This window comes from Anomaloglossus baeobatrachus, chromosome 6, assembly GCF_048569485.1.
Source record: "Anomaloglossus baeobatrachus isolate aAnoBae1 chromosome 6, aAnoBae1.hap1, whole genome shotgun sequence".
NCBI lineage: Eukaryota > Metazoa > Chordata > Amphibia > Anura > Aromobatidae > Anomaloglossus > Anomaloglossus baeobatrachus.
The window spans coordinates 533,056,462-533,083,605 of record NC_134358.1 but is presented as its reverse complement, the minus strand read 5'-3'; the positions used below and the strand labels follow the sequence as shown (position 1 = coordinate 533,083,605).

The 27,144-nt window shown below is 40.6% G+C and overlaps 1 protein-coding gene and 1 long non-coding RNA gene across 5 annotated transcripts in view; one reads left to right on the top strand and one right to left on the bottom strand.

Moving 5' to 3' along the window:
- Positions 1-27,144, bottom strand: part of LOC142244561 (uncharacterized) — a 290,422-nt gene that overhangs the window by 241,459 nt on the left and 21,819 nt on the right. The gene's annotated exons all lie outside the window — the stretch shown is intronic.
- On the top strand, positions 1,397-26,521 carry LOC142243537 (polycomb complex protein BMI-1). 2 transcript variants are annotated; one of them, XM_075315571.1, is made up of 14 exons: positions 1,397-1,713; positions 10,241-10,352; positions 10,452-10,515; positions 10,616-10,650; positions 11,033-11,092; positions 20,906-21,036; positions 21,221-21,317; positions 21,514-21,569; positions 21,669-21,719; positions 22,207-22,315; positions 22,389-22,434; positions 23,307-23,405; positions 25,886-25,966; positions 26,048-26,521. In XM_075315571.1, exons 1-14 carry the CDS (start codon positions 1,500-1,502, stop codon positions 26,372-26,374), a joined length of 1,482 nt encoding a protein of 493 aa, XP_075171686.1. In that variant the 5' UTR covers positions 1,397-1,499; the 3' UTR covers positions 26,375-26,521. The 2 variants fall into 2 exon arrangements, with proteins under 2 accessions (XP_075171686.1, XP_075171685.1); XM_075315570.1 differs by lacking the exons at positions 1,397-1,713; positions 10,241-10,352; positions 10,452-10,515; positions 10,616-10,650; positions 11,033-11,092 and adding an exon at positions 16,432-16,916 and having other exon boundaries at positions 20,898-21,036.

Sequence of the window (27,144 nt, the reverse complement as noted above, 5' to 3'; positions counted from 1 at the left end):
CCAGACATGGCACACATACTTACCTGCCCGGTGACGTCGCTGTGACCGTCGAACTGCCTCCTTTCTAAGGGGGCAGTTCGTTCAGCGTCACAGCGACGTCACAGCTGCGTCACTGAACCGCCGCCCAATAGAAGCGGAGATGAGCGGGACAAACATCCCGCCCATCTCCTTCCTTCCGCATAGCGGTCGGGAGGCAGGTAAGGAGAGCTTCCTCATTCCTGCGGTGTCACACGTACCGATGTGTGCTGCCGCAGGAATGAGGAACAACTTTGTTACTGCTGCAGTAACGATTTTTGAGAATGGACCCTTAGGGTATGTGCATATGACCTCTTTTAGACAGCACTGTACCAGCATTGTTTTTGAAGCAGAATCACTTTTGGAAACCACAGACAATGTTTTTCCTGAAGTGTCTTTTCTGAGGTCTTTTTTTTTTTTTTTGTTTGCTGCCAGCGTCTTTTTCTACATTCTATATACAAAATGGTGGCGACTTACAAATGCAAGCTGCCAGAAGACTGGATAGCTCACTTATTTTAGCTGCTTCTTTGCTTTGGAAGCTGATTAGCGGTTAAAATATGTGACAAAAAATGGCACTTGTGCCCCACAACTTATTTTTACATTGCAGTGCATTAGGCTCATCCTTTGTTATATTGTTTATTTTGCGCTTTATCAGGCAGGTGCCAGGTGGAATCTGCCTGTATAAGGCTATGTGCGCACGTTGCGTTTTTTCATGCGTTTCCACAGCGTTTTAAACTGCAGCGTAAACGCATGCGTTCTGTGTCCCCAGCAAAGTCAAGAGAATTTAGCAAAATCCATGCGCACGTTGCGTTTTAAAACACAGCGTTTTCGATGCCAAATTTTTTACATAATCGTTGCGTTCTAAAAAGCAGCATGTCACTTCTTGTGTGCGTTTTGGATTCTTTTCCCACTCTGTCTATGGCAGAACAAGCATCCAGAACGCATGAATTCTGCATCCATTCTGCACTCAAAATAAATCCAAAACGAAGCTTTTCGGCTGCGTTTTGAAACGTACACGGTGACAAAACGCTGCAGAATATTTGTCACGGCAGAATGCAACGTGCACACATAGCCTTCGACATTGTATGCACATCTCCTTAAGGCCACATGCACACGAGTATTTGGGGAGTCTTTTACCTCGGTATTTGGTAACCAAAATCAGTAGTGGAACAATCAGAAAAAAAGTATAATAGAAACACAGGCACCACTTCTGCATTTTTCCCCCACTCCTTGTTTTGGTACAAATACTAAAAGGTAAAAAAAAGAAAGAAAAAAAACTCACCGAATACTCAATGTGTGTACATGGCCTTAAATGAAGTAAAATCGTGTGCAGCTTTCAGATGTGTGAGTGAAGCCTGGCTGGCTGGGATCAGCCTCCCTCTACGTTACACCTCAATTCTCTGCAAGCTGAGGATCTCCAGCTGTTGTTGAGCCACAACTCTCAGGGGGCTCTAATAAGCGGACATGTTGAGAGTTGTAGTCGCATGACTACGAATGAAGGAGAGTCGCTGTCAGCTGGTCTGGTCACGTGGTGCGGGGTAGAAGGTCGCTCGATCACAATGGAGCTGTCGGAGGACTCGCTGAGGGGATTGCATCGTTTAGCGGATCCGGCCCAGTTTAGTGTTAAAGCTTTCAGTGCTCTCCTCCGGGCGGCCTTCCAGAGCCTGAGCCCGGACCAGGCCGCACATCCTGCTGTAGGTAAGGGAGAGTGGGGGCAGGGACTCCGCCTGCTGCTGCTGCCGCCGCCTTTGTGCCCGCTGTGCGGGCAGACACGGGCACCGGGCAATGAGCGGCTCACATTACTGCAAGCTTTTGTTCGCCTTCTTAGTGCTGGGCGGCATTTTCTCTGGCAGACAACCAGGAAGAGGAGGGAGGGAGGGGTGATGTGTGACAGGCCGGCCTAGTAGCAGCTGGAAGGACACACAGCCTGCGAGTAGAATAGAGAGAAGCGGAGGGCAGGTCGCTGCTGTTACTGGATCTCGGGGGAATAGTTAGTGAGAAGACAAAACCTGGGGACCCTGCATTGTAACTGTCCTGTCCACAGAACCTAACCCTGCTGCCCGGGGCAACCATTCACAATGCGGTTTATAAAGAAAGGCTGGATGCTGATTGGCTGCCGCGGACATCACCAGCTCTGTACACGAATTGCTAGAATTTCAGTTCTAAAAGTAACAATTGTAAATGAAATTGACGTCCCCAGATCAGCGGCTCCAAAACAAAAGAAGGCCTCTTCCTCTGCAATTGATTCCTCTCCCTCCTACAATTCAGGAGTTGATACACTGGACCTGCGCGCCACTGATACATTGTATGTGATACACTGTATGTGATACATGTGTGCCGGGGAAAGTGTTTTCAGCACCTGGATGTAAATAAGAGGATTCCCATCCACAATCACTGGCCGCAAACAGAAGTCTTCATTACTTAAAAGTATATTAGAAGACTGGTAATATAACTATTGCATATACAATCTGACAACCATTCATGTGAGCAACTGATGGCTTGTCCTGATTATTAGTACTGTAAAGCCGGGTATAAAAACTCCAAGGGGTATTCCCATCTCCAAGATCCCATCCCAATATGTAGGAGGTATAATAATAATAGCAAATGCCTGCAATTAGAAATGAATTAGATTCTCCTGATATAGCCATGTCTCTTATCTCATGCGCAGGGCATTGCCTCTTAGGTATTCATTGTTACCACTCATAGGGCTCTTTTTCACCTGTGATTTGCATGTGCGAGTGCAATCCGATAAAAAAATCGGATTGCACTCGCACCAGTGTTAATCGATGAGCCATATTCCTCTGTCCTGTTTTTTTTGCTCCACACGAATCATGCTGTCGGTGCAATCGCAGCATGCTGCGTTTTGCAGCAAGTCTCAGCTCACGCACCCCATACATTGCACTGCACTCACATGTTATGCAGTGCACACAGAGACAGACAGTGGAGGAGATGGGAGAAAGTGTTCCCTCCATCTTCTCAGCTCCTGTGATGCGATAGCAAGATCACATCACAGTCGCATGACCCTCGGCTGACACCTGCAGCAGAGGATCATTAGCATATCGCTTCCGATGCTCTCGCATCAGAAGTGGTATACAAGTGGAAAAGAGCCCATATAGTGACAGCTACTAGTGGTCGTAACCATGGATACCTAAGATGAAATATCCTGCACATTAGATACATCAGGAGAACTATACTACATTTCTAATTGGAGGTATTTGCTAATATTATTATTTATAATTACACCTACTATTTATTGGAATAGAATGTTGGAGATTGGAATAACCCTTTAAAGGGGCTGACAACTTTATATTTATTTTATAGAAAAAATATTACAAAGTGAGAGTCCTCATTGCTTGATACCTTTTAATGGCCAACTGAAAAGATAGTAATAAATAGCAGCCTTTGAAACTACCCTGGTCTCTTCATCAGGCTCAGTGTAAGGCCATGTTCACACGTTCAGTATTCGGTCAGTATTTTACCTCAGTAATTTTAAGCCAAAACCAAGAGTGGGTGAAAAAATGCAGTAGTGGTGCTCGTGTTTCTTTTAGGCCAGAGTCACACTTGTGAATGCCTCACGTGTAACTCGCGCGAGTCTCTCATTGAATCACCCAGCACGGACTCGCACTCTCCTGACAGGAGCGGTCGGTTGCATGTATGTCTATGCAGCTGAGATGCCCCTGTCCGGAGAGTGTGAGTCCATGCCGGGTGATTCAATGAGAGACTCGCGCGAGTTACACGCGAGGCACTCACAATGTGACTCTGGCCTTATACTTTTCCTCTGATTGTTCCACTCATGGTTTTAACTTACAAATACTGACCGAATGCAGAACGTGATCGTGGCCTTACACAAAATCTAAAGAGTCATATATTTATAAATGACGGGACATAGAATAGTGCAGTAATAAGACACGTGACGTGAAGCAGAACTAACCATATGGGAAGGGGAGAGTTCTACATACCTACATTTCTTATCCAAATGCAAAAAAAGGAGAAAAATCTAATTCTCAAAGGAGTCTGGATTATAAATCCAATTCTGCATACCTACCTACATTCTTCCCTATCCACTATGTTCTGTTGTGTATAAATAGGTCACTCTTCATATTTTATGTTATTATTGATGCTGAAGAAGGGACCTGAGAAGTCTTTAAAGCTTGTTATCTGTTACCATCTCTTCATTTCACTGTTAAAGGATATCAACCACTGAAGACTCTTCATTTTTTAATATTTTTTCTATCCATTGGCTAACACTGTACAAATGTGTGTGTATATATATATTTTCCTGTATCTTTATTTTATCAAATGTGTTGGAGACATGATTTTTCACAGGTTGCTATTATATAAGTATTAGAGGTTCTTACTCTTGTTTGCACAACTCTGCTGTTCACAAAATGACTGCTGGTGGAGGAGCATGTGACCCGGCCAGGACCAATTAAAAATCAGCTTTGCCATGAGCAGTGTCTTTCTATTGCAGGAGGCTGGTGGACACGGCCGGTCACATGCTCCTCCACCAGTTCTGCAGTATGTGAAGAAAGCTTGGTTCATGATCAAGGACAGAAAAATAAACTGTAATATTTAGGTACAGTAAGTTGCAAAAAAATCATGTCTTAAACAAATGGAGTAAAATAAAGATAAAGTAGTCAATCCCTTTATTTATTTATATTATACGCTCATATAACACTATTAATTCCACAGCACTTTACAGACATGGTCATCACTGTCCCCATTGGGGCTCACAATCTACATTCCCTATCAGTGTGTCTTTGGAGTGTGTGAGGAAACTCACATGAACACGAGGAGAACATAGTCTCCTTGCAGATGATGTCCTTGGTGGGATTTTAACCCAGGACTCCAGCTCTGCAAGACTACAGTGCTAACCACTGAGGCATGCTGCTGTTTAAAGGGATTGTCTATTGTAATAAACCTACCTATTGACACCCCTGTGGCTCCAGCTGTTTTTTTGCTTACAGGGCTTCAATAGCAACATCCCATCTACAACATGATGGTTACAGTCAATCACTGGCCTTAGTTATCTCATGCTGGAGGCCTCATGCCACGTACCTTAATTTCCTGGTGGAGGCCAGATATTAGCCACAGTAGCAGCTTGTTGATGGATTGTCACTGCATTACATACCTATGGGCATAAATTCTATATATTTGTTTAATGAAAAATAACTACTTTTAATTCTTCTTTCAGTACAGGGGATCAGACTGTTGTTAACAACAAAATAATAATTTTCATTCCCATCATAGCGACATCTGAATTTGTCCTGTCTCTGGTGGAAAGCAGCCATATTTTGCTAATCCTGTACAATCCTTTTAAAGAGAATCTGTCACCAGGTTTTTGCCACCTAATCTGAGAGCAGCAAAACGTAGGGGCAGAAATTCTGATTCCAGCGATGTATCACTTATTGGGCTGCCTAGTGTAGTTTTGATAAAATCACTGATTAATCAGACTACTATGCATGCAGACAGGTAGTCCAGCATATTAATGAGCTCTGTAGGACTACTAAATCTGTAGCAGACAAAACATTAATTTTATCAAAATGACAGCAAACAGCTCAGTAAGTGACAAATCGCTGGATTCAGGCTCTCTGTCTCTACATTATGCTGCTCTCGGATGGGGGAGCAAAAACCTGCTGACAGATTCCCTTTAATAACGTTTAACATATGCAATAGAGGAAGTGGCAGCACTGACATGTGAGAGACCTGCTCAGTCTAAGTAGGACCAGCGTAGGCTCGAATTGTGACAAATATTATAATAATACCAATATATATACTTTTTTTATTTTTTCTCTTGCTGATACAACAAGCAAGAGTATGGTCACATATTGCAGAATTTATGCAGAAAATTCAAATCCTGTTGTATAATTTAGAATAAGGTTTTTCTGCTGTGTGTCTAATGTTTACAAACGCTATTCACATATGCGGGACATATTTCCCTTACGGAAAGGTTTGCAAATGTGAATATATATCTGAATCTGCACATATTACCATACATGTAAATAACCCTTACAACACTGAACTGAAAGGGGTTAACAAAAATATTACAATATTATAAAGTAATCACCAATCATATTTGTAGCATTGGGACAAAAATGTATGAAAGATAGAAAGAAACAGGGAATAAATGTAGATACAAGTAAATAGAAATCAGTCAGAAGTAATATCAATAAATATATGATGACGTCCGTCTAATGGGACACTTCTGAAGTCTGAGGTGACCATGACAGTGGAGCAGCACTATCATCAGCATTGGGTATTCTACAACTATATTACACAATGATATTGTGATAACTTAACAATACTGACATGAGCCCATCAGGAATTTGAAAAGCCCCAGCTGCCACTACTGTTGACCATGGATATTGTGCTTATGATATGAAAAACAGTATGGCCACTGATACAGAAAGTGATTAGTTACTGAGAAGAAAAAGGCATTAGACCATGCTGATAGGGGGTGGGGGAGGTAAATGAACAGCAACAGAGAACTGTAGAAACGCAAGAAAAATGGAAACGCAAGAAAAAAATAATTTTGATAATGGAATTAGGCCATGAGGCCTGTTGTATAGGTTACATTATTGGGGATAAATAGAGAGGGTATTTATATTTTGTTTTTCAGCTTATGTATAAACATAAGGCTGGGGCTCTATGGCGACGTGTCGCACAACAGCAATTCTTTGAAAAGTCACTTAGAGCTTTGATTTTTGCTGTAAATAAAACCGCCAATTTGCAGTCAAGTTGCATGTCTCATGCACTGTGCATTGAAGTATATGGAAAGCATATCGTGTGCGACTTCCTACTGGTGACAGAAAATCAACGCATTTGGAAAGATACGTGACTAAGTCACAGTGTGTCGTAGGTCTCAACGATACCCCATAGGAGATCAGTAAATTCAAAGTTGCACTGTGTAAGTATGATTTCAATGTCACCTGACGTATGTTGCCATGTAGGCCTATCCTAAATTATATCTTTGTACTGTGTTAGCCAAACAATTTGTAAACAATTTTTTATCCTAAATTAAACATTTATGGACTGCATTCCAAGGTAAAAAGAAAAAAATGTTGCCCTTCATGGATCTGGTTGCACCTTTATTTTCCAAAGTGCCTCTGAAAAATTTTAGTTGTAAATTGATTAGTTTCATTGGGTGACTGTTCCAGTTTTAGTTTTCACCAGTCTTAAAACTCCCTCCATATTAATGACTTAAATTGTTATTCCTTAGGCCTTAGCTACTTTGTGCTGATTTAATAGACTGGCATTCTACAATGATAGAAGTATAAAGGCATATTTACATACTGCATATTTTTGCTGAAATTTCTACTGATGAGCATCTATCCTAATATTTGTCTGAATTGTATTGTTTCAGCTTTAAGCTTGAGGATAGAACAGCAAAAGGTCTTTGTGCAACAAACATCTTGTGTGAATATATCATAAGATTTCCAAAAAACTGGAAAACCATGTTAAACTCCCAGGTCTTACAATGTATAACAGTAGGGATCCTCAGTCTAGATAATGGTGAATTCTATCACAAATTCTGCAGCTGGGGGCTGGGTGTTTTACTTTAAAAATTAAAATAATGGGTTCATCACTGAATCATAAAAGACAAAGTACTTCTCATTGCTTAAAATAGGGAAACTTTCACTATGGTTGGTGTAACTGGGAAGAAAGTCTGAAAGATTATCTGTTGCAATATACCAAGAATATACAACTATCTCTGGACCAGTAAATAATTGGATACATCTAAAGACCATAGTCATGAATAATAATTATATTATATTAAACCAATCATTTTAAGTTGTTTACATTTTAACTGCCATTTTTGTTATTGATCCTGGGTTATTTTGTGTTTGGAGACATTTGACTATTTTATTATGCTCTAAAGTGATATGGAGTACAAACTAGTACTTAGCTTATCTATTTCTATATTTGATATTGGCAGTTACTAATTATTTATTTACTTTTATATTTGTTCACTTGATTTGTGCATGTGAGTGCCATCTTGCATTACAATTCACTATCATGTTACTATAATCCAAACTGAATAGGTTACCACTTCAATGCTTCTTTTTTTATTCTACATCTAGATTTTTATTTATATTTTTTTCAATTTTTTTCTTACACTATTTATGCTTTTAAGCCAGTAATAAATATCAAAATTTCACCTACAGAGTAATATATTTTACATACATATATACATATATAAAATGTGTGTGTGTGTGTGTGTGTGTGTATAATATATATATTTTACACATAGGCACGCACATATATTATATATATACATATATATATATATATATATATATATATATATATATATATATATATATATATATATATATGTGTGTGGGTGTGCACACAGATTACAACCAAGTTTGATTATTGTCTGATTTATGAAATAGATGTTTGTATTTAGTCATGTGGATGAAAAAATGAAGTCATTTAGAGATCTGCATTAAGGGAATTAATTGTGTAAATGCTATTTATCTCTCTCATGCCCTGTGAACATTACAGAGTACAGGACCTTTCAAGGGAAAACTAGTATTCCTAATTGAAAAAATGTACATAGAATCACAGAGACATAAATGCTATTTTACAAACTATTTACTGTTCTCATTTGTTGTAGAATTTATATTATAAATCCTCTGAAAGAAAGACAACCTTAGAAATATTGTAGGTGACTAAAAAGAAGAGAAAGAGAAAAGAGAAAATTATCACCTGGTTTCTTTTTATTATGTACAAATAGTCAGTCAAAATAAACGTTTACAATGTTGTCATTTCATTCATTGATTTAATGGTGTTTTGTTTAGCTCTTATCTCCAGCTATCTAGGCTGATTTCTACTTAGTTGCCTTGTTCTGTGTGTGGGGTAGGCTTCTGTGCTGGGCAGGGGATGGGGTGCTGTCCTTACATTTAATTAGCTCTACTGCTAATTTTCTTGGCACTGCCTACATTGTTGCTGGGGAATGATTAATCCTTCATTTTATTTATTTATTTATTTTTTGGCCCAGTCTTCTTTTCAGTTCTTTTTTTGCTCAGACTCAGAGTTAACAAAAAAAAATCATGCTGCAACCTGGTTAATTGTGTAACCTTGTACCAGACGATAGTTCTGGTTATTTATAGACTAATGACAACTGTCAGATCGCACAGAACTAATTCTATTACTTCAATAATAATGTGTGTTATTCATAGGTCTTGTCTCATGCTTTATCTGCATATATAAATGTATGTGTGATATGTGTACAAGTCTGTCCTTTACTATTCTGAAAATAGATTGCAGAGTATTGTGTGGCCTTTGTGATCCAGTTGAAGTTTAGCAGTCCCAGTCCTCTTATTGATCAGTAACCAGTCCTCTTATTGATCAGTAATAGTTTCTTAAAGGCACGTAGAAATATAAGGGTACAGCTTTGTGTAATTAGGTAGATAGCTTAATTGTAGACACACAATGGTATAAGCAAGGGCATTTCACTGCGAGTAAATGTACAGGGGGCATCGCTATTGCACCCCCCCCCCTCCTCATATTAAATATTAGTAGATCCATAGATAGTGTATGAATATTAGTTTTTATATAAATCTATGCCTCCATATACTGTGTATTTGTCGATATATGTTGTGTGAATGTGTTCATACTTCTATGTATGACTGTCATGATGAAATTTCTGTGTTTATAATAGGGGTTACATTGTAGATGTCAGGTCGGTTGGCTTATGTAGATGATGTGGGGGACTGGAGTGTGACTGCAGCATGACATTTGGATCCTGGTTCTGACTTGTTAGTAGTTAACACAGTAGAAGAGTGATGGGAATGTGTGTCACACGTGGCTGGCTGCACATTGTACCTTGTGTGTATGTTGGTCTTGCTGTAAATGGCCTCTCATTAGCGCTGACACTGGGGGAAACTGCTCATTTACTAGCATTAGATAAGGTATCAGCACATCTCTAGTAATGGCAGAGGAACACAGATGTATGAAGGCTTCACAATGGGAATACACTGCAAGACATCCTGCACCTGGTGGTGCCCCTTGTTCCTTTTTAGGATTTCATTGACTATGATTTAATAAAGCCTTCGTGATGGAGCTGTCCTAAAGGAACCTTCTCTTCTGTTTCTAAGCGTGTTTGTTTATTGTGAATGGGTGAGACTAATGTTTCTCTTTACATTCTCACTGTACAGTATTGATGACGATTCTTGTATCTTGTGACCTGATTGATCCCTGTATGTTTGCGTTGATCTAGATGACACAGTGTTTCAGCACATCCCCCCGAGTCACATAAAAGATTGTCAGGCTGCAGCCACTACCTTTATACTGGAAGCAGTGAGGAATTCTATAGACAGAGCTGCTCTCAGGTACTTGCTCCTTTATTAAAGCCTGCACACACATGATTTCAGGGGAATAACAATATCTTTTCACCCTTTGCGTCCTCCATATTGCTCATGTTCCAACAGCACATTCCTGGAAGACTGCAAATTCGATAAGGAGAGGACCGAGCACTTCTGGACAGAATACCAGGTTCATTGTGCTGTTGTATTTAGTCATTTTTATTATGCATCTATATTTGTTTTCTATATATTTAGTGCATAAATTAATCAGTCTCTGCTATATATTCCAGAAACACAGAGAGTCGCTAGAGATTCTGCTAGAAAAGTGAGTGTTTTCTATTTCCAGGACCAGCTCAGGGAAGCAGATGGGCTTTACATTGCACTTATATTATTGTAACTATTGAATGTTTATTTATCCAGCATTGGTAGAGGCCCCCCACATGTGTCGGATGTGTCCTGGCGCCTTGCTTATGAAATAAAGGTGATTTACATGAAGATACATATATACATATACAGCAGCACATACATTGTAGCTAAAGAGTTGTTTTCCTCTACAGACTAATCAGTTGTACAAAACCTATCGACCTTCCTACTTGATGAAATTGAATTTAGAGGTAAAAATAATTTCTTCTGGTACTATATTATAGTTACCAAAAATTATTTCCTTTACAACTATTTTTTTTTTTTGTTGTTGTTTTGTTTTGTAGTCACCGGATACCAGCCAAGCCAAGGACATTAGTTTTAATTGCTCGATGGAGCAATTACAGGTATAATTAAGTTTGTATAACTGTCACTCATGTCTGTAGAATGGATTTTCACAGTATCAACCTAACTAAAAATATGAAGCTGAAAACCATAGGCATACTAATATAAATAAATAAATATATATATATACACACGTATGTGTATATATATATATATATATATATATATATATATATATATATATATATATATATATATATACACATACACACATTAATATATATATATATATATATATATATATATATATATATATATATATATATATATATATATGTGTGTGTGTATGTATATGTGTATATAATAATATATATATTATATATCATAGTTTCCATGAGTTTTAGACTTACAATCCTGTAGCTTCTGTGTGCACCTGATAAAATTCCTTAAATACCTGGTAATCTATCAAGGTTTGCTGTTTGTCAAGGAATGTGATGTATTTATTAAAGCCCCGTACAGGGCTATGCGCAGGGCCAGAGATGTCAGCGGTGTCCACAGATGATAGACTATATGTCCTTGATTGGTTACATTATTGTCATTGTGTGCTGTGGAAACATGTTGCTGGACGGCATATTTGTCTCGGCTTTGCAACTTTCTCTCTCGAGGCTTTTATATTATTAAAGTTTTATATGATGTATATAAACATTAGTTATCTAATATGGCTTTATCATACGTGTATCATTCAATATACCTTCAAGGTTTTTGGTAAGAGTTTGAGTCAATTATGACAATGTGGGAATATGTAATGGGAAGAAACCAGCGTCATTTTACCATAATGTTGAATTTATGTTCCAGTTTTTCTTTCAACCATAGCCACGAATAGATCCAAAAATAAAAAAAAGTATAAGGGAAATACTTGAAACTTCTCTTTTTTTTATTAACTTTGGTGCTTGTCTCCAAGATGCATTCATCCATGATAGTAGCCAAATATGAGGTTATTGTCAGTAATTCGACAGACACAATCTATACATTGTGTATTTATGTATCTAATGAATTGATTTCTATGTGTTTGACACTGTTTTTGCTGTTTTGTAGGATTTAGTAGGGAAACTTAAAGATGCAGCCAAAGGATTGGAAAGGACATCCCAGATGTGATGGCAGAATCTCCCATATCCACAGAAGAAATTGATTTTGTTACATATGGACTATTGTTGCATTCCATGATGTTGACCTACTACATAAGATCCTGTCAAATTTTTACATTCTGAATACTAATGTCTACTAACTCCATTTTGTAAAGCCTTTGCCAATTTCAGTTTCCTGCACTTCTAGTTTACTAAGGCTCTCAGGATTTGGACAAACTAAGCCTCAACCCCGAATGGATTTATTGTGTCTATATTTTGTATGTCATTTGTCAGCACAAAATAAATATTATGATGAAAGCAGATTTTGTGGTTTATTGTATTCCTCACCTTGTTCAGATGTTATTTATCAATGGAGTCCTATAAATCAGCTCTTGTGGTGTATCTGAAGCACAGACCCATGTAGAGGGTCATGGAGCAGTTCAGATCGCTGTGCAGACTTTGTGCAGCGCAAGTAGAAGGATATACAGAATAAGGAGACTACAAGCTGCTTGTTTCAGGTACTAAATGGTTACAATTAACAAACCTTTTTTATTATTATTAATATTATTTAGTATATTGTTGGCATTGCAGCCACAGCACATAAATGAGACAAAAACATTGTATATAATGAAATAAAACTCTGTAAACTATATGCAGGATTTATAGGAAAAACTAATATCCGGGATAATAACTGTGTGACTGTACTATAATGGATTTTAGTATATTAACATAAAAGTAATTAATATTAATTATTCTGTTCGGTTTTGTTCTGAAATGGAAAAATCAAAATGTTCATACGTGTTTTCTACATTTAGGAGAATGGGGTGAAATCTTTACATATCTGTAGATATAAAGCAATACAACTTCCAGTGATTTAGCAGGGATAGCTTCTACAATGAAATGGAGAGGGCTGGGAGAGGAGCTGCCTCATTCATGTCCTGTAATCCACAATACTCCCCCCACTGTCGGGCATACATTCCTGCCTTTGCACAGCCCTGTGCCCTGAACGGGCGGCGCTTTGTTCAGGGGGTCACAGACCACCAGCAACCACTCTAGGCAGGAGAAGTGTGAGATCACAGCACTCGGTGCCTAAAGAGATCTGGGATCCAGTAGAAGAAATTCCTCCTTGCTGGAACATAAATCCTCTGTCCTGCCATGGAATCAGAGAACTCGTTGCACATTTGTAAACTAAAGGGATCAAGCACTGAGGACCGTCCTTTTTTTTCTTTTCTTTAAAGGGATGTATGGATTTGCCTGACAGATACGTCGTCTGATTCAAATACCACACTATATAGATAAAATATTCAAATATATGCACTATACATAGATTCATAAGAATATATAGAGAGAAAGTAAAATTTTAAGAAATTCCAAAATGGTTGACAGGACAGGACAGATTAATAAGTATATAGATAACTTAGAAAGAATCCTGTAGAAAACCGTGTATGGTGCTACATCTATATGCTACACTCATTACTCAAACGTCATTACTCCAGTATGTACAAAAGCAGTTACAGGTCTGAATATAGACCTAAATCTCCGTGTAACCTGCTCACCACTGGATCTCCTCCTGACAATATATCTCTACATCGTATATAGTTCTCCAATAGGTATGGGAACACTTTTCTCCACATACTACATACAGATCTGTGTAGGTAGCTCTTCTTGCCGTATACAAACGCTGCTCCTCGCCCTATACGGCACATATGCTCCGCTAACATCAAAGGTATCAGCGTCATGTTCTCACATTGTAGGGTGATATCGCGACAACTGCAGGAAGCCTGGCAGTTCTGAAGGTCAATGTACCTTCTGCTGCACCTCGATGCCCCTTAGCTGGCTCTTGCCTCCTCGCAGCCGCTGTAGTCACAGTAGTGGTTACTGATCCGTCCTCTGCTGTTATGTGTACATCTGACACACTGCACCAATACGTCTCCCTATGATTTGTGCAACCTTGTTAGTTCCCTGTAATTCCATCTCTGCACCGTGGATACGGGTATACTAGAGGTATGCTTCTAGTTACTACACTTCAATCTAACAATAAATATATCAGTAAACTATTGGCATTTATGTCTGTCTGCAAATTTTAGTTTGGCTAGTACACTGGGTATATACACTGCAAGTATATACATCTAATCTGCTCACAGTTCGTGTCAATGTTTCACCCTAATTTCATCCATATATACACAGACGTCTCTATGTAGTCATATCTGTCTACATTGTCACTATACTGGGGGTATATCATAGCTATTAAAGGCACGGAGGTCTTTATGATAGTACAACGTATTGGAGCTGCATAATCTAGTCCCTAGACTTCAGATTCAGTATACTCATATAACACACAATAGTGCACATAGTAATGGGAAAGTGCATGTATTTGCACTAGATTAGTTAGTATACTGTCGTACTGTATAAATCCGTGTATAGTGCTACATCTATATGCTACACTCATTACTCAAACGTCATTACTCCAGTATGTACAACGACTGGTTAACTAGTACCGTGGGTTCGTCTAGAAGAAGCTTGATCAGAGCGTCCAATTATTCTATGTACTCTTTGCAATCTAGACAAGTTAGAAGGATTGCCCAGCTCACCTAGTATAATGGAAGCCTAGATGCCATGGAATGTGCACGGAGGAAGGAAAGGTCAGCAAGTCCTTGTAGGAATGATGAGAAGAATATTCACCAGCACATAGGTCCAGGCAACTTGTATCTTTAAATGAAGATTCTTTATTTACATATTGTTAAAAAGTCCATACTGTGGTAGTCAAGTCCATGTTTGCAATCTAGGTACATGTCTACTTACCAGATGGTGGGTATATATCTTATTTCTTTAGTCACTGCGCACAATTTATTTCTGCATTTATCTGCACACGGAGTGAACATTTACCTCTTCGGTTGGTCCTCTGTGGGTATATCTCCTAAGTACATTAGAATTTTACCTAGACATGTAGTAACTCTATCATTAACGAGTACCCTGTACTGACATCTGCATGTGTAAGCTGTATGTCCATGTATATGTATATATATATATATATATATATATATATATATATATATATATATATATATATATATATATATATATATATATATATATATATATACACACACTCACTATCTCTCTCTCTCTCTCTGTATATATACACATACATACACACACACACACACAGATCTATACACATCATCGTCCAGTCATTACGCTATGAATACATGGCTGCAGTTTTGGTAATCGCAGCGATCAATCAATCTCTGTCTCAGAGAATACTAATCGCTGTTTATATTATCGCCCTGTACAACCCCCGTTGTGGCTGTGTGTATGCTTCTAGGTGTATCGCTGACATCTGAATACCCTTGTCATTGTAGCCAGCAAACACAACGACCTCCTAAATACAGACATTAGAACTAATGAACATTTCTGTAGATGTATGTCTCCAGAGATACACACACACACACACACACACACACACACACACACACACACACACACATCCACACATCTGTAGACTTCCCACTTCCACAGTGACATGAGCAAAGTGACTAGACGCAGTAAGGTTACATTACGTCTGCTAAACATGTCGCGACTGTATACATGTGCACTCATCAGTCTATCACAATATGGCTACACTAGTGTTGGTTATAGCTCTGCATATCCCGCTCTGTTCTCTGACTATATCTAAATGTATTCATTATTTTCTTGTTACTAGAGATGTGTGACTTTGTCTCTTACACATAAATCTATATCTCCAGGATCCTATTGCATACTGAAAATTAATCAGTCAACTTAGCGTTCAGCGTCAACCACGTACATTAAGGTCATCGTAATTCATGGAATATACTGTCCATCCCCAATACCTCCCTGGGGCACATCTTCATAGGTGACAAATTTTACTCAATCCCCTATACGGTGTATTTGCATTATGGTAATAGTTTATGGTGATGACGTTTTCCGATCGATAGATGATTGATAGATAAGTAGAAAGATTAATAGACAGATTAATAGACGGATAGATAGATAGATAGATAGATAGATAGATACCGAATGCGAAAGTATATGATCTGGCACAAATGTGTACATTAGCTATATTGTGCACATGCAATGTATGTACAAGCAGTAGATTACATGAGTGTGCACACTACAATGTACACCCTGCATCTATGATGAAAAGTGTGCATACAGCAATGAGTGTGTAGATGATGTGAGTGCACAGTGTGTACACTAATTCCCAGGCCGCCCTTAAGGAATGAGACCACGTGACGTTGCGGGGCGGGCGGACTCTGAGCCATTTTGGGGACGGTGTCAGTTTGCAGTGTGAGGCTCCAGCGAGCAGAGTGTCCGGGCAGTCAGAGAGAGTCGGGAGAGCGGTGGTGTGAAATCGGGGCTTCGTGTTGAGGAAGAAAGGATAGCTGCAGGGCCAGGCTGTGCACCAGGCGGAGAGGGAGCACCGTGCACATAGGCAGGCAGCAGGCGATCAGGACAAAGCACTGAACATGGTGTAATCTGCCTGGATCCGGCGGCAGGAGGCGGCAGCGCTTGCACGGTTGCACAGCGCAGGAAGCCGGGGAGGTATCAGGGGACCTCCCACCCTCTGTTTGGCTTTGGCTGGAGAAGGGGGGGATGAACGCAGTCCCTGCACTGACAGCGTCTGCAGATCAGCTCAAGATGGCCGCCCCTGGGCTGCTGCTCATCCGCTGAGCGCCCCCCCGGACACCGCATTGTCCCCGGACCCCCCAGCAACAGCAGTCACCCCAAAGAGAAGCTCACGGTACGTGCACGGTGCGCTCTAGGCGCCTTCATCTGTGGGGGGTTGGTATCTGTGGTGGTGGAGGGGGGAGAGTGGGTGTTTGTCTGGTTGTACGTAAATAAAGAGGAGGGGGGAGTGATGGGGGTGGGGTGTGAATATTGGAATTCGGTAAAGGGGTTATACACAGGTAGCTGAGGGGAGCAGAGGGTATTTGGGGGTGGGGTGGTTAGAGGGGAGCACGTGAGAGCAGAGGTGCCATCGTCTGATTGCTCATGTGCTGCCCAATCTGAGACGTGGTGCTCTCACTCCTAACCTCTGTATATAGACATGCCCCTTCTCCTCCTACCCCATGTCAGCATGCCCCCACCCCTTATAATCTATGTCATACCTTTCACCCTGCACCCCCAATGCCCCACCGATGGCGGTACTTTATACCTTTTTACCTGTGTTCTCATCATTATCACCAAAAAGTGTGTGTGTGTGTGTGTGTGTGTATATATAGCGGCATAGTCTGGGTATGGAGGACTAACTTGCACACGTGAATATTTTATTTCCAGAACAGGTTGTAATAGTAACATGGTCTCTGTTTGCCATGTGCCCTGGGAATTTACAGTCACACTATATCTGCCATATATATCTGTGTAATCACCACTCCTAACTGATGTGGAGGTGCCTATTCTTGTCACTGTGTGTACAGTTGTGCCCTGTACATGCTTTGGGCTGCTTGCTATTGCTATAGTCTTTTTAGCCCTGCTGGTTTGGGTTCTGAGCTCTTGATAGTAAATCACCACTGGCAGGGAAGCTTTGTTGGCCTTCCCTTGGCCATTTGTCTGGGACTTGGTTTAGAAAACCTGTGAAACTTAAACATTTTGAGTAAAAATAAAACTCCCTAGGACAAATAGTTCATTGTGTCTTTATCCTCCGCTGCACTGTGATCCAGAGAGCAACAACTGAAGTGACACCAGTTGAAGCTCTGCTAGAACAGCAAAAATGACTGGACCTAACATACGAAGTGCATTGTATCAAGAGCATTTGTCGGGTATTGCTGGGGTGTCTTAAATAAGCTTTTCTAACTGTGGAAATATATCTATACAACCAATGCTTAATGTATATGATTTAAGAATTGTATTCAGATATTTGAATAGAGGTTTATCTTCTAAATGTGTATATGCACCTTTGGAGAAATGCTCAATAGAAAAACTTGCCTAGCCATTTCTATCACTGTGTCGTAATGACTCGCATTGGATGTGTGTATCAAAAATCTTGATTGCATACCTTCCTGCACTTTAACCCTTTGGATTCTCAGCTGATTATTCAAAACACATCTGCAATCTACCCATACTTTTTAAGTTAAAATAGGCCTTTAGAATTGTATATAACACTTTGTAATTTCTGTCAATAGCACCGCCTGGATTCTGTGGATTTCTGTATATAGCAATGTCTAGAGAAAATTGTATATTGTCTTATTCTGTCAATTATCTAATGTATACGTACTGCCCAACCTGAATCCTGATGAAGATGTCATATCATTGTGTGATATCAGAACATCAATGTCCCAATTAAAAGGTGCGCCTGGGACTGAGAGGATAGATTTAGTCGTGGTGCTGATGGCATCTTGTGTAGTTTGCTAGTGATGTGAGTAAATATTATTTTTTTTTGGGGGGGGGGGTCAGGATACACTTTGATCCTGTAGTGATGATCCTTAGGGAAGTAGTGGTGATGCCACTATTCTGTTTAGTATGTTGTAATCTCTTTGCAGAAGACATATTTGATGCCACAAGTTTAGGTTTGGTGAATGGTATAGTCCTTTTATTTAATCAATGGTCCTTATCCAAATGCGAGGCCAGTTTGCAATAGTGTATCACCTTTTTATTCACAATCCTCATTCACCTGGTATGTGTGGAAGAGATGATCTGACATTTAAGAACAATGTATCAGTTTGGGGGTTTTTAATAAGCAAGTGGAGAAGTTGGACCTATAGGTAACTAAGCCCGACCGAAAATTAGAAGAAACAAACCCCCCAGAAGTTTGTTTCCTTGGGAAAGTTGATTGTCAAAGAACTGAGGCATTTCACAAACCAGCTGACATAGTACCCCGGTAATAGCACTGTGTGAATGGAGCATGTGCTGAGATATTACGGATTGCTCAGGTGACTTGAGTAACTACTTGAGTGTCAGAGGTACAGGGAAGGCGGCGTGTTGCCTCCAGTTTCCACCTGACTTTGTACAGTACCCTTCTTGTTTTTACTCTTCAAGAGTTAATATCGTTTTAATACTTGTCGGACCCCTCATCACCAACAACTTTCCAAACTTATCAACTGGATTTTGCATATTATAAGTGACTACGACGTTTTATTACAAAGTTATGAATGAAATCTACTCCCTTTTGGCAAAAGAAAACCAGAGTCCGACTCTCTGTGATTGTGCTGCTGTCAATATGCTTCATTGACAGTAACATCCATCTCCTTTTTTATATATATATATTGCGCTTTCCTTGTTTCCAGTCTGTCAGGACACAGCGTTTTTGGTTAGTTTCAATGAGTTTGGATAGTAGTTGCAACTTTTCAAAGCGGTATTCATTGGAATATGCATAATGTGCATATGATAGCGCAGATTTCTTAACTGGATGTGAACAAGGCTGAGACTGACACTTCTCCGGTGCTTGCTGGATTGAATGAGGGAATCTTCATGTATCCCCATCCCCGACTGCGTGCAGGGTGGAGGCTTGTGTGTGACCCCGGCACTTGGTGTGATTTCTCGCCTTCCTTCCCTCCCTCTTTGCTCTTTGTCTCTTCCCTGTACTGCGCTGGGTGCCTCTCGGTTTCTCTGCTCTCCCTCTCTCTCTTTTCCTCCTGTCCAGCTCTTTCCTCCTCCTTCCCCTCGTGTGTTCACCTCCCCCGCCTCTTGTACTTGAGATCGCAGCACTGTATTTGTTTTTCTAGATTCTCCATATATTCCTAGAAGGGAAAGCCTTACTTGCTGTTAGGTGCTATTAGTCAGTCGTTATTCTCATCCTACTAGGTTCATTCTTTGGACATTTATCTATATGTCCCCTCCCATCACAGACTTGGTTGTCAAATCATAATCAAGTTGACCTTTTATGATTAGTCGCTGGCTAATCTCGCATGGAGATACTTGTGTATTATTGATTCTTGTCATTCCTTCTGTCAGTAACTAGTTTTGTCTGATCTAGCATTATGCACTAGTTGGCTGAGTGTATCTATTTTTTATTTGTTTAGGTTACTGTAAAGCTATTACCACTTAGGATCCTTTATGAACATATCATTCATCAGGTGTACAAACTGATAGGGCGCAACGGAATTTATTGGTACCTATAGACCCTTCAAGTTACTTGTCCCTACTTCCAAAAATATTCTCCACCCCACCCCAGCACCTCGTTTAACTCCACTGCTGGGTTTCCTCCCGATCTCTACTGTGGCAGAATGCCAAGTGTAAGTGTAGGTTGCTATAGTAACGGGAGGATTGCAGCTTGGGCACCAGCTCACGGCAATGTGCTTCTTTCATCAATACCCTGTCTTCTTGGTTGGCAGCTCCAGATTCCTGCTTTCTCCGCCGTTTGTTAATGGTGGAGAGTTTATATAAACCCTGTACTGTTTTGGGGTACACTATCTTCTTCTTATTCTCCAGTCAAGTTTATACTACATTGTGGGTACATGGAGACCTGAAGTTTACTATCACTGTCCAGGTGTCTTCCCTGGTGAAATTAGCTGGCTGATCGGTTTTGCAATTGTACATATTAAGAATTCCTGGTTATGGACCTTTTGAGCACTGGCAAAGTGACTCGCTTTTGTAATGTTCAGTCTTCTTTATACATACTTGCTGCAGCTATAGTATCTCCTAATTTTTCTCCAAAATCGTCTATAATCATGGAACCTTGTTTTTTCCATTAGCACGTTCCATGTTCAATACATCCGCAAATGGGTTGGCTACATTAGTATTTGGCTAGATTTGCCATCTGTGACTTATTGACTGTTTCTTTCAGAGAAAGAGAGGGTCCTCTTCTGTCACCATGCATCGGACAACCAGGATTAAAATTACCGAGCTTAACCCCCATTTAATGTGTGTCCTATGTGGTGGATACTTTATAGATGCCACAACTATCATCGAGTGTCTCCATTCCTGTAAGTAGCTACAATACCAGTTATTTTCATACAGTGATATCACACATAGATTTAAGTGCTACTTATATTTGCGGTAAAATGCGCTTCTGGGGGCTAAACATGCACATGTGAAGTCTCATTTTATGTTTTCAGTGTTGGGTTAATATTTACATCGTTTTTTACCTTTTGCTTATTTCATTATCAGTCTGTAAAACGTGCATCGTGCGTTATCTGGAGACAAGCAAATATTGTCCTATATGTGATGTCCAAGTGCATAAGACTAGACCCTTGCTAAATATTCGGTAGGTTGATTTTGAAACCCCTTCTTTTTCTCACCGAGTCTATTGTCTACCTAGCATTGAACTGTGATTGTAAGGCACTTTAGGGCACTTTTGTGCAGACTTTATCATGTAAATAATACAGCGATGGTCAAAGTCCCGTTGTGATGAAGTGGCCTGTCATGTGTCCGGCTATTTAGAATGTTTTCTCCTTTTTCAGGGCAGACAAAACCCTTCAAGATATTGTATACAAACTGGTGCCTGGACTTTTCAAAAGTAGGTTATTTAAATATATATTGATTAATGTGTCTTAATTATCCCCAAATATCCGAACTATGGTTAACACAACATATATAAATATATATATTTGTGCAGATGAAATGAAAAGGAGAAGAGACTTTTATGCAGATCATCCTTCTGCAGATGGTAAGAATCCACCACACACTATTTACTACAGTTTCTATTCTTTTCATCCTTGAAGTCTCTAGAATGCTTATTTCTGTTCCTTAGTAGTTTCATTAACCGTTTCATTAACCGTTTCATTTCAGATGTTGCTTTTGATACTATAAACTATTATCCGGTGTGGGGTTTTTTTTGTCTCCCTCTGCAACCAATCAATAAAGTATGTGCATTAAAACACTTGCCCATCGCAGTCTCCTGCAGCTTCCAGCGCTGCTCCGGACCTCTCTCACGTAGGTGACCACCATTGTGTGAGCCGGCAGGTGACAATGTCTTCTGTGTGAGCGGCCGGGGAGAGCTGTGCAGGAGACGGGGGCAGGGCTGGCAGAAGACAGCGAGCGATGCAATCACTACATATACACGTTACTGATTGGCATTTTTTTTTTATTGGCCAGTCTGATACCAAAGTAGTTCCTATTCTCCTTTTTTTTTTTTTTTTTTCTCATTTCTATAGTGACAAATGGCTCCAATGAAGACAGAGGAGAAGTTGCGGATGAGGACAAGAGGATCATCACAGACGATGAGATTATTAGTTTATCCATTGAGTTCTTTGACCAGAACAGGTAAATGCCCAATTTCAAACAGTTTATTATTAAACAATTGGATCATATAATGATCACATATCTTTTCTAATAGGATTGATCGGAAAGGAAGTCGAGAAATAGAGAAATCGAAGGAAGAGGTATTGTTCATATGTGTATGTGTGTCTGATACTCGGGCCATGACGATTAGGGCTGTGTTGGACACAAGATTCTATGTTTAGTAAGGCGTAGTTCTGTAGTAGGAAGGCAAACTTTCTACAGCTGGTAATAGCTTGCTTAAATTAGTTACATAGTTACTTAGGTTGAAAAAAGACCTAGGTCCATCTAGTTCAACCTTCCTCCACCAGGTCTACATTTTGTCACAGTCATTTATGACCAACAATGTTGTGTGTACTAAGGAAATCATCCAGCCCTTTTTTTAAAAGCTGTTATAGTATCTGCCATTACTACCTCTTGTGGTTGGCATTCCACAGTCTGACTGCTCTAACTGTAAAGAACCCTTTCCTATTTTGCTGCTGGAATCTCTTTTCTTCCACTCGCAGTATATGCCCCCTTAGTATATGGTCCTTAGTATTGTCTTTGGGAGAAATAAGTCATGTGCCAGTCCTTTATATTGACCACACATGTATTTATACATATAAATGAGATCTCCTCTGAGATGTCTTTTTTTTTTTTCTAAGCTTAAACATATCTAACTTTTTCAACCTGTCATCATATGGGCGGCCTCCATTCCTTGTAGTAGTCTAGTTAGCTGCCTTTGAACTGACTCTAACTTCTGAATGTCCTTTTTAAAATGTGGAGCCCAAAACTGGATCCCATATTCCAGATGTGGCCTTACAAGTGATTTATAGAGGGGTAACAATACGTTGGGATCACGGGTTCTAATCTCTTTTTATATACCCTAACATTTTGTTAGCTTTAGCAGCTGATGCTTGACATTGAGTACTGTTACTCAGCTTATTTGTAATAAGAATAAAATTGTAGTGGGCTCATCTATACTTTCTCATTAAAGGCTAATGATAAGAGGTATCTGCGCTGTCCTGCTGCCATGACTGTGATGCATCTACGGAAGTTTCTTAGAAGTAAAATGGATATACCAACTACGTTTCAGGTAATGTCCCTACCCTTATGTTATTAGGGGTTGTTAGGTCATAAAAAAAGGGGGGTTAGACGCTTAGTAACTCAACCGATAGGTAGGGGTCAAAGCACCCAGCTGTGGCCAGGTGAAAAGGAGCGGCTTTTTTTTTTTTTTTTTGCTGTGCCTTTGTGGTGACCAGAAAGATGCAGCATGTCAATTTTTTCTGCGTTTTTGCGCTTCCAGTCAATAGATCGGAGTTAAAAAGCACACTGGGCAAAAACGCTGTAAAAAAAAAAACGCAGTAAAACGCGTCAAGAAATGCATGCCTAGGAAGCGCTTTTTTTGGGACCAAAAATGTGCATGTTTGTGGTCACCACAAAGATGCAGTGTGCGCACATAGCCTAAGGGTACTTTCACACTTGCGTTATTTTCCTTCCGTTACAATCCGCCCTTTTGGGAAACAGCGGAATCCGTTAACGGATTCCGCTGTTTCCCATAGACTTGTATGGTTGACGGATTGTACCAAAAGGAGCTGCGTTGCTTCCGCTGGGCGACGCTCCGTTGCTTCCGCCCAGCGGGAGGAACGCAGCATGTAACGTTATTTTGAGCAGCGGAATCCTCTGGATTTCACTGCGCATGCTCTTTTTTTTTTTTTTTTTTAAATCAAACTTTATTTTGGCTCGCGGTGGCCGAACGTTCAGCTGAGCGCCCGGCCGTCGGCAAGCGACAGCGCTCAGCTGAATGACCGGCCACCAGCATGCCCGGGCGCCGGCAAGTGACAGCGATCAGCTGATCACCCGGCGGCCGGCTGCAGGGAGCGATCAGCTGATCACCCGGCGGCCGGGAGCGATCAGCTGATCACCCGGCGGCCGGGAGCGATCAGCTGATCACCCGGCGGCCGGGAGCGATCAGCTGATCACCCGGCGGCCGGGAGCGATCAGCTGATCACCCGGCGGCCGGCTGCAGGGAGCGATCAGCTGATCACCCGGCGGCCGGCTGCAGGGAGCGATCAGCTGATCACCCGGCGGCCGGCTGCAGGGAGCGATCAGCTGATCACCCGGCGGCCGGCTGCAGGGAGCGATCAGCTGATCACCCGGCGGCCGGGAGCGATCAGCTGATCACCCGGCGGCCGGGAGCGATCAGCTGATCACCCGGCAGCCGGCTGCAGGGAGCGATCAGCTGATCACCCGGCAGCCGGGAGCGATCAGCTGATCACCCGGCGGGCGGGAGCGATCAGCTGATCACCCGGCGGCCGGCTACTGGGAGCAATCAGCTGATCACCCGGCGGCCGGCTGCAGGGAACGATCAGCTGATCGTTCACTATAGTCTGCCGCTGGTAAAACCGGGAAAAAAAAAAAAAAATCAAAACGAATTGCGTTGTTTTGCAGCATCCGTTGCATCCGTTGTGTCACTATATGCAACACATCCGTTGCATCCGTTACACAACGCAATGCAACGGATACCGTTCAACGCAAGTGTGAAAGTAGCCTAAGGCATAGCCTGTATTTTATGCTGCGTTTTTGCGTGTCTTTTGGATGTTTATTCCCCAGCAAAGTCTGAGATTTCATTTTTGCTGTCCGCACAGTATTTTTTTTTTTTTTTTTTCTTTTTTTGCTGCATTTTTGTGGTGACCACAAAGATGCAGCATGTCAATTCTTATTGCGTTTTTCCCTACGTTTTTCACCCATTGCATGTAAGGCTATGTGCGCACGCTGCGTTTTTTTTCTGACCACAAAGATGCAGTGTTTTTGGCCCCAATAAACGCACAAAAACACATCCGCTGCGTTTTTGTCCTTTTTTTATGCGTTTTTGATGCGTTTTTCTCCATTACAATCAATGAGTAAAAAATGCAAAAAGAATTGACATGCTTCATCTTTGTGGTCACCACAAAAACGCAGCAAAAAAAACCTGCACTGTGCGGACAGCAAAGATTAAATCTCATAAACTTGCTGGGGAATGAAATTCATGCAGTTTTGAGACCAAATCTGCACCCCAAAAAAAAGGCAAAGACTCATTAAAAAAAACGCATGCGTTTTTGCCGTGGATGCTTTTTTGTGCGTTTTTTTTTTTTTTGTTTTTTTTTTTTTGGAGGGGGGGCCAAAAACGCTGCATCTTTGTGGTAAGAAAAAAAACCAAAACGCAGCGTATGCACATAGCCTTATGCAGTTGGCGGCTCTTCTGCAGTACCCAGGAGCGGCCACTGTGCAGCGCAGCTCCAAGTGTTGCAGATCGGGCCACCGGCGATCCTATAACAGCTGATCCTGGGGGGTTCTGGGTGTTGAACCCCACCGATCTGATACTGTTGACCTATCCAAAGGGTTAGATCATCAGTATATACTGATCGGACAACAGCTTTAACTTATCAATGACAAAAGTATTTTTTATCTGCTGGCATGCAATTATGTTTGTTAAGTTGTTTTACCACCAGTTTATATTGTCTTTTTATTGTAAAAAAAAAAATAAAACCGTGAAGAGAACTTGGATTATCATGAAATATGTATATTTTCTCTTAGATCGATGTCATGTATGAAGAGGAACCCTTAAAAGACTATTACACATTAATGGACATCGCTTATATATACACCTGGAGAAGGGTAGGTATCTGGTAAATGGTATGTTGTAAGGGACACTGTATATATTAATGGATAGTTCTGACGGGTGATTTCTCTCTACAGAATGGACCGCTTCCTTTAAAGTACAGAGTGAGACCCACCTGCAAGAGAATGAAAATCAGCCACCCCAATGACAGAATAAATAATATTAGTGGAGACCTGGAAAGTGACTCTGGTAGTGACAAAGCAGGAAGCCCGGCATGTGGTCCGGCTTCTACTTCCTCTTGCTTGCCAAGCCCCAACACTCCAGTCCAATCCCCACACCCACAATTCCCTCATATCTCCACCACCATAAACGGGACCAGCTCCACTCCTAACAATCACCATCCTTTCACCAACCGAGCAAGGAAAGTGTCATTGAATGGATCAGCTGCCACTTCATCTGGCTGAAAATTTACTGCTGAAGTTATGGAGAGACAAGATCTATAAATCTGTTTATGCCATTACAAGCTTTGTAGATGCTAATACATGTGACTGTCCAAATTGCTTAATTTGTAGTTACAACTCCAAAGTGGAATTGGCAGTAATTTTTTTTTTTTTTCTTCTACCTGGAAGTTTTAATGGATAAAAAGACTGACAATTTACCTACTCAAAGTGGATTACCAGAAATATAAAAGCTGTAAAATGGGGCTTGCTGGATATAACAGAAATTTACATATGTGGATATAACTTCAGCTACATACACATGGTGAAGAGCCTGTTTCCGTGGACTAAATATAACCTAATGGGATATATTTGTGGCTTTTGGATATATGACTAACTTTGTCCTGCTTTGAGCATTGGCTAGGTTGGATTAAGCTCCGGAATGTTTTCTGAGGATTATTGGAACACTTTTGATATATTGATGAGGGCTCCAGACTTCTATCAATTTTCATTGGGATTAGTGTGACCTTAGGATATGTATGGACGGATTAAACCACAATCTATCTTGTTTTATTGGTGTTTTGTGGACGATTAGAGAGCATTGTCATCTACTCAATCCAAGTGCTTTATCATACTACCAAAAGGAAAATACATAGACTTCTTTTATGTAGCCATTTCACTGTGAATAGTGAATAATGTTAGCTTTCATGATTTCCTTGTCTTTATTTTGGCATTACTGTAAAAACCTGTTTGCTACCGGAATGAGAGGGATACTTTATTCATTCATCTGGCATCAA

Excerpts from the sequence above, each read along its gene's own strand:
- LOC142243537 (XM_075315571.1), top strand. The coding sequence starts at position 1,500 with ATGACTACGAATGAAGGAGAGTCGCTGTCAGCTGGTCTGGTCACGTGG. Across the intron at positions 21,570-21,668 it reads GGTGCCTGGACTTTTCAAAA|ATGAAATGAAAAGGAGAAGA; the intron begins GTAGGTTATTTA and ends ATATTTGTGCAG. Across the intron at positions 23,406-25,885 it reads ATATACCAACTACGTTTCAG|ATCGATGTCATGTATGAAGA; the intron begins GTAATGTCCCTA and ends ATTTTCTCTTAG.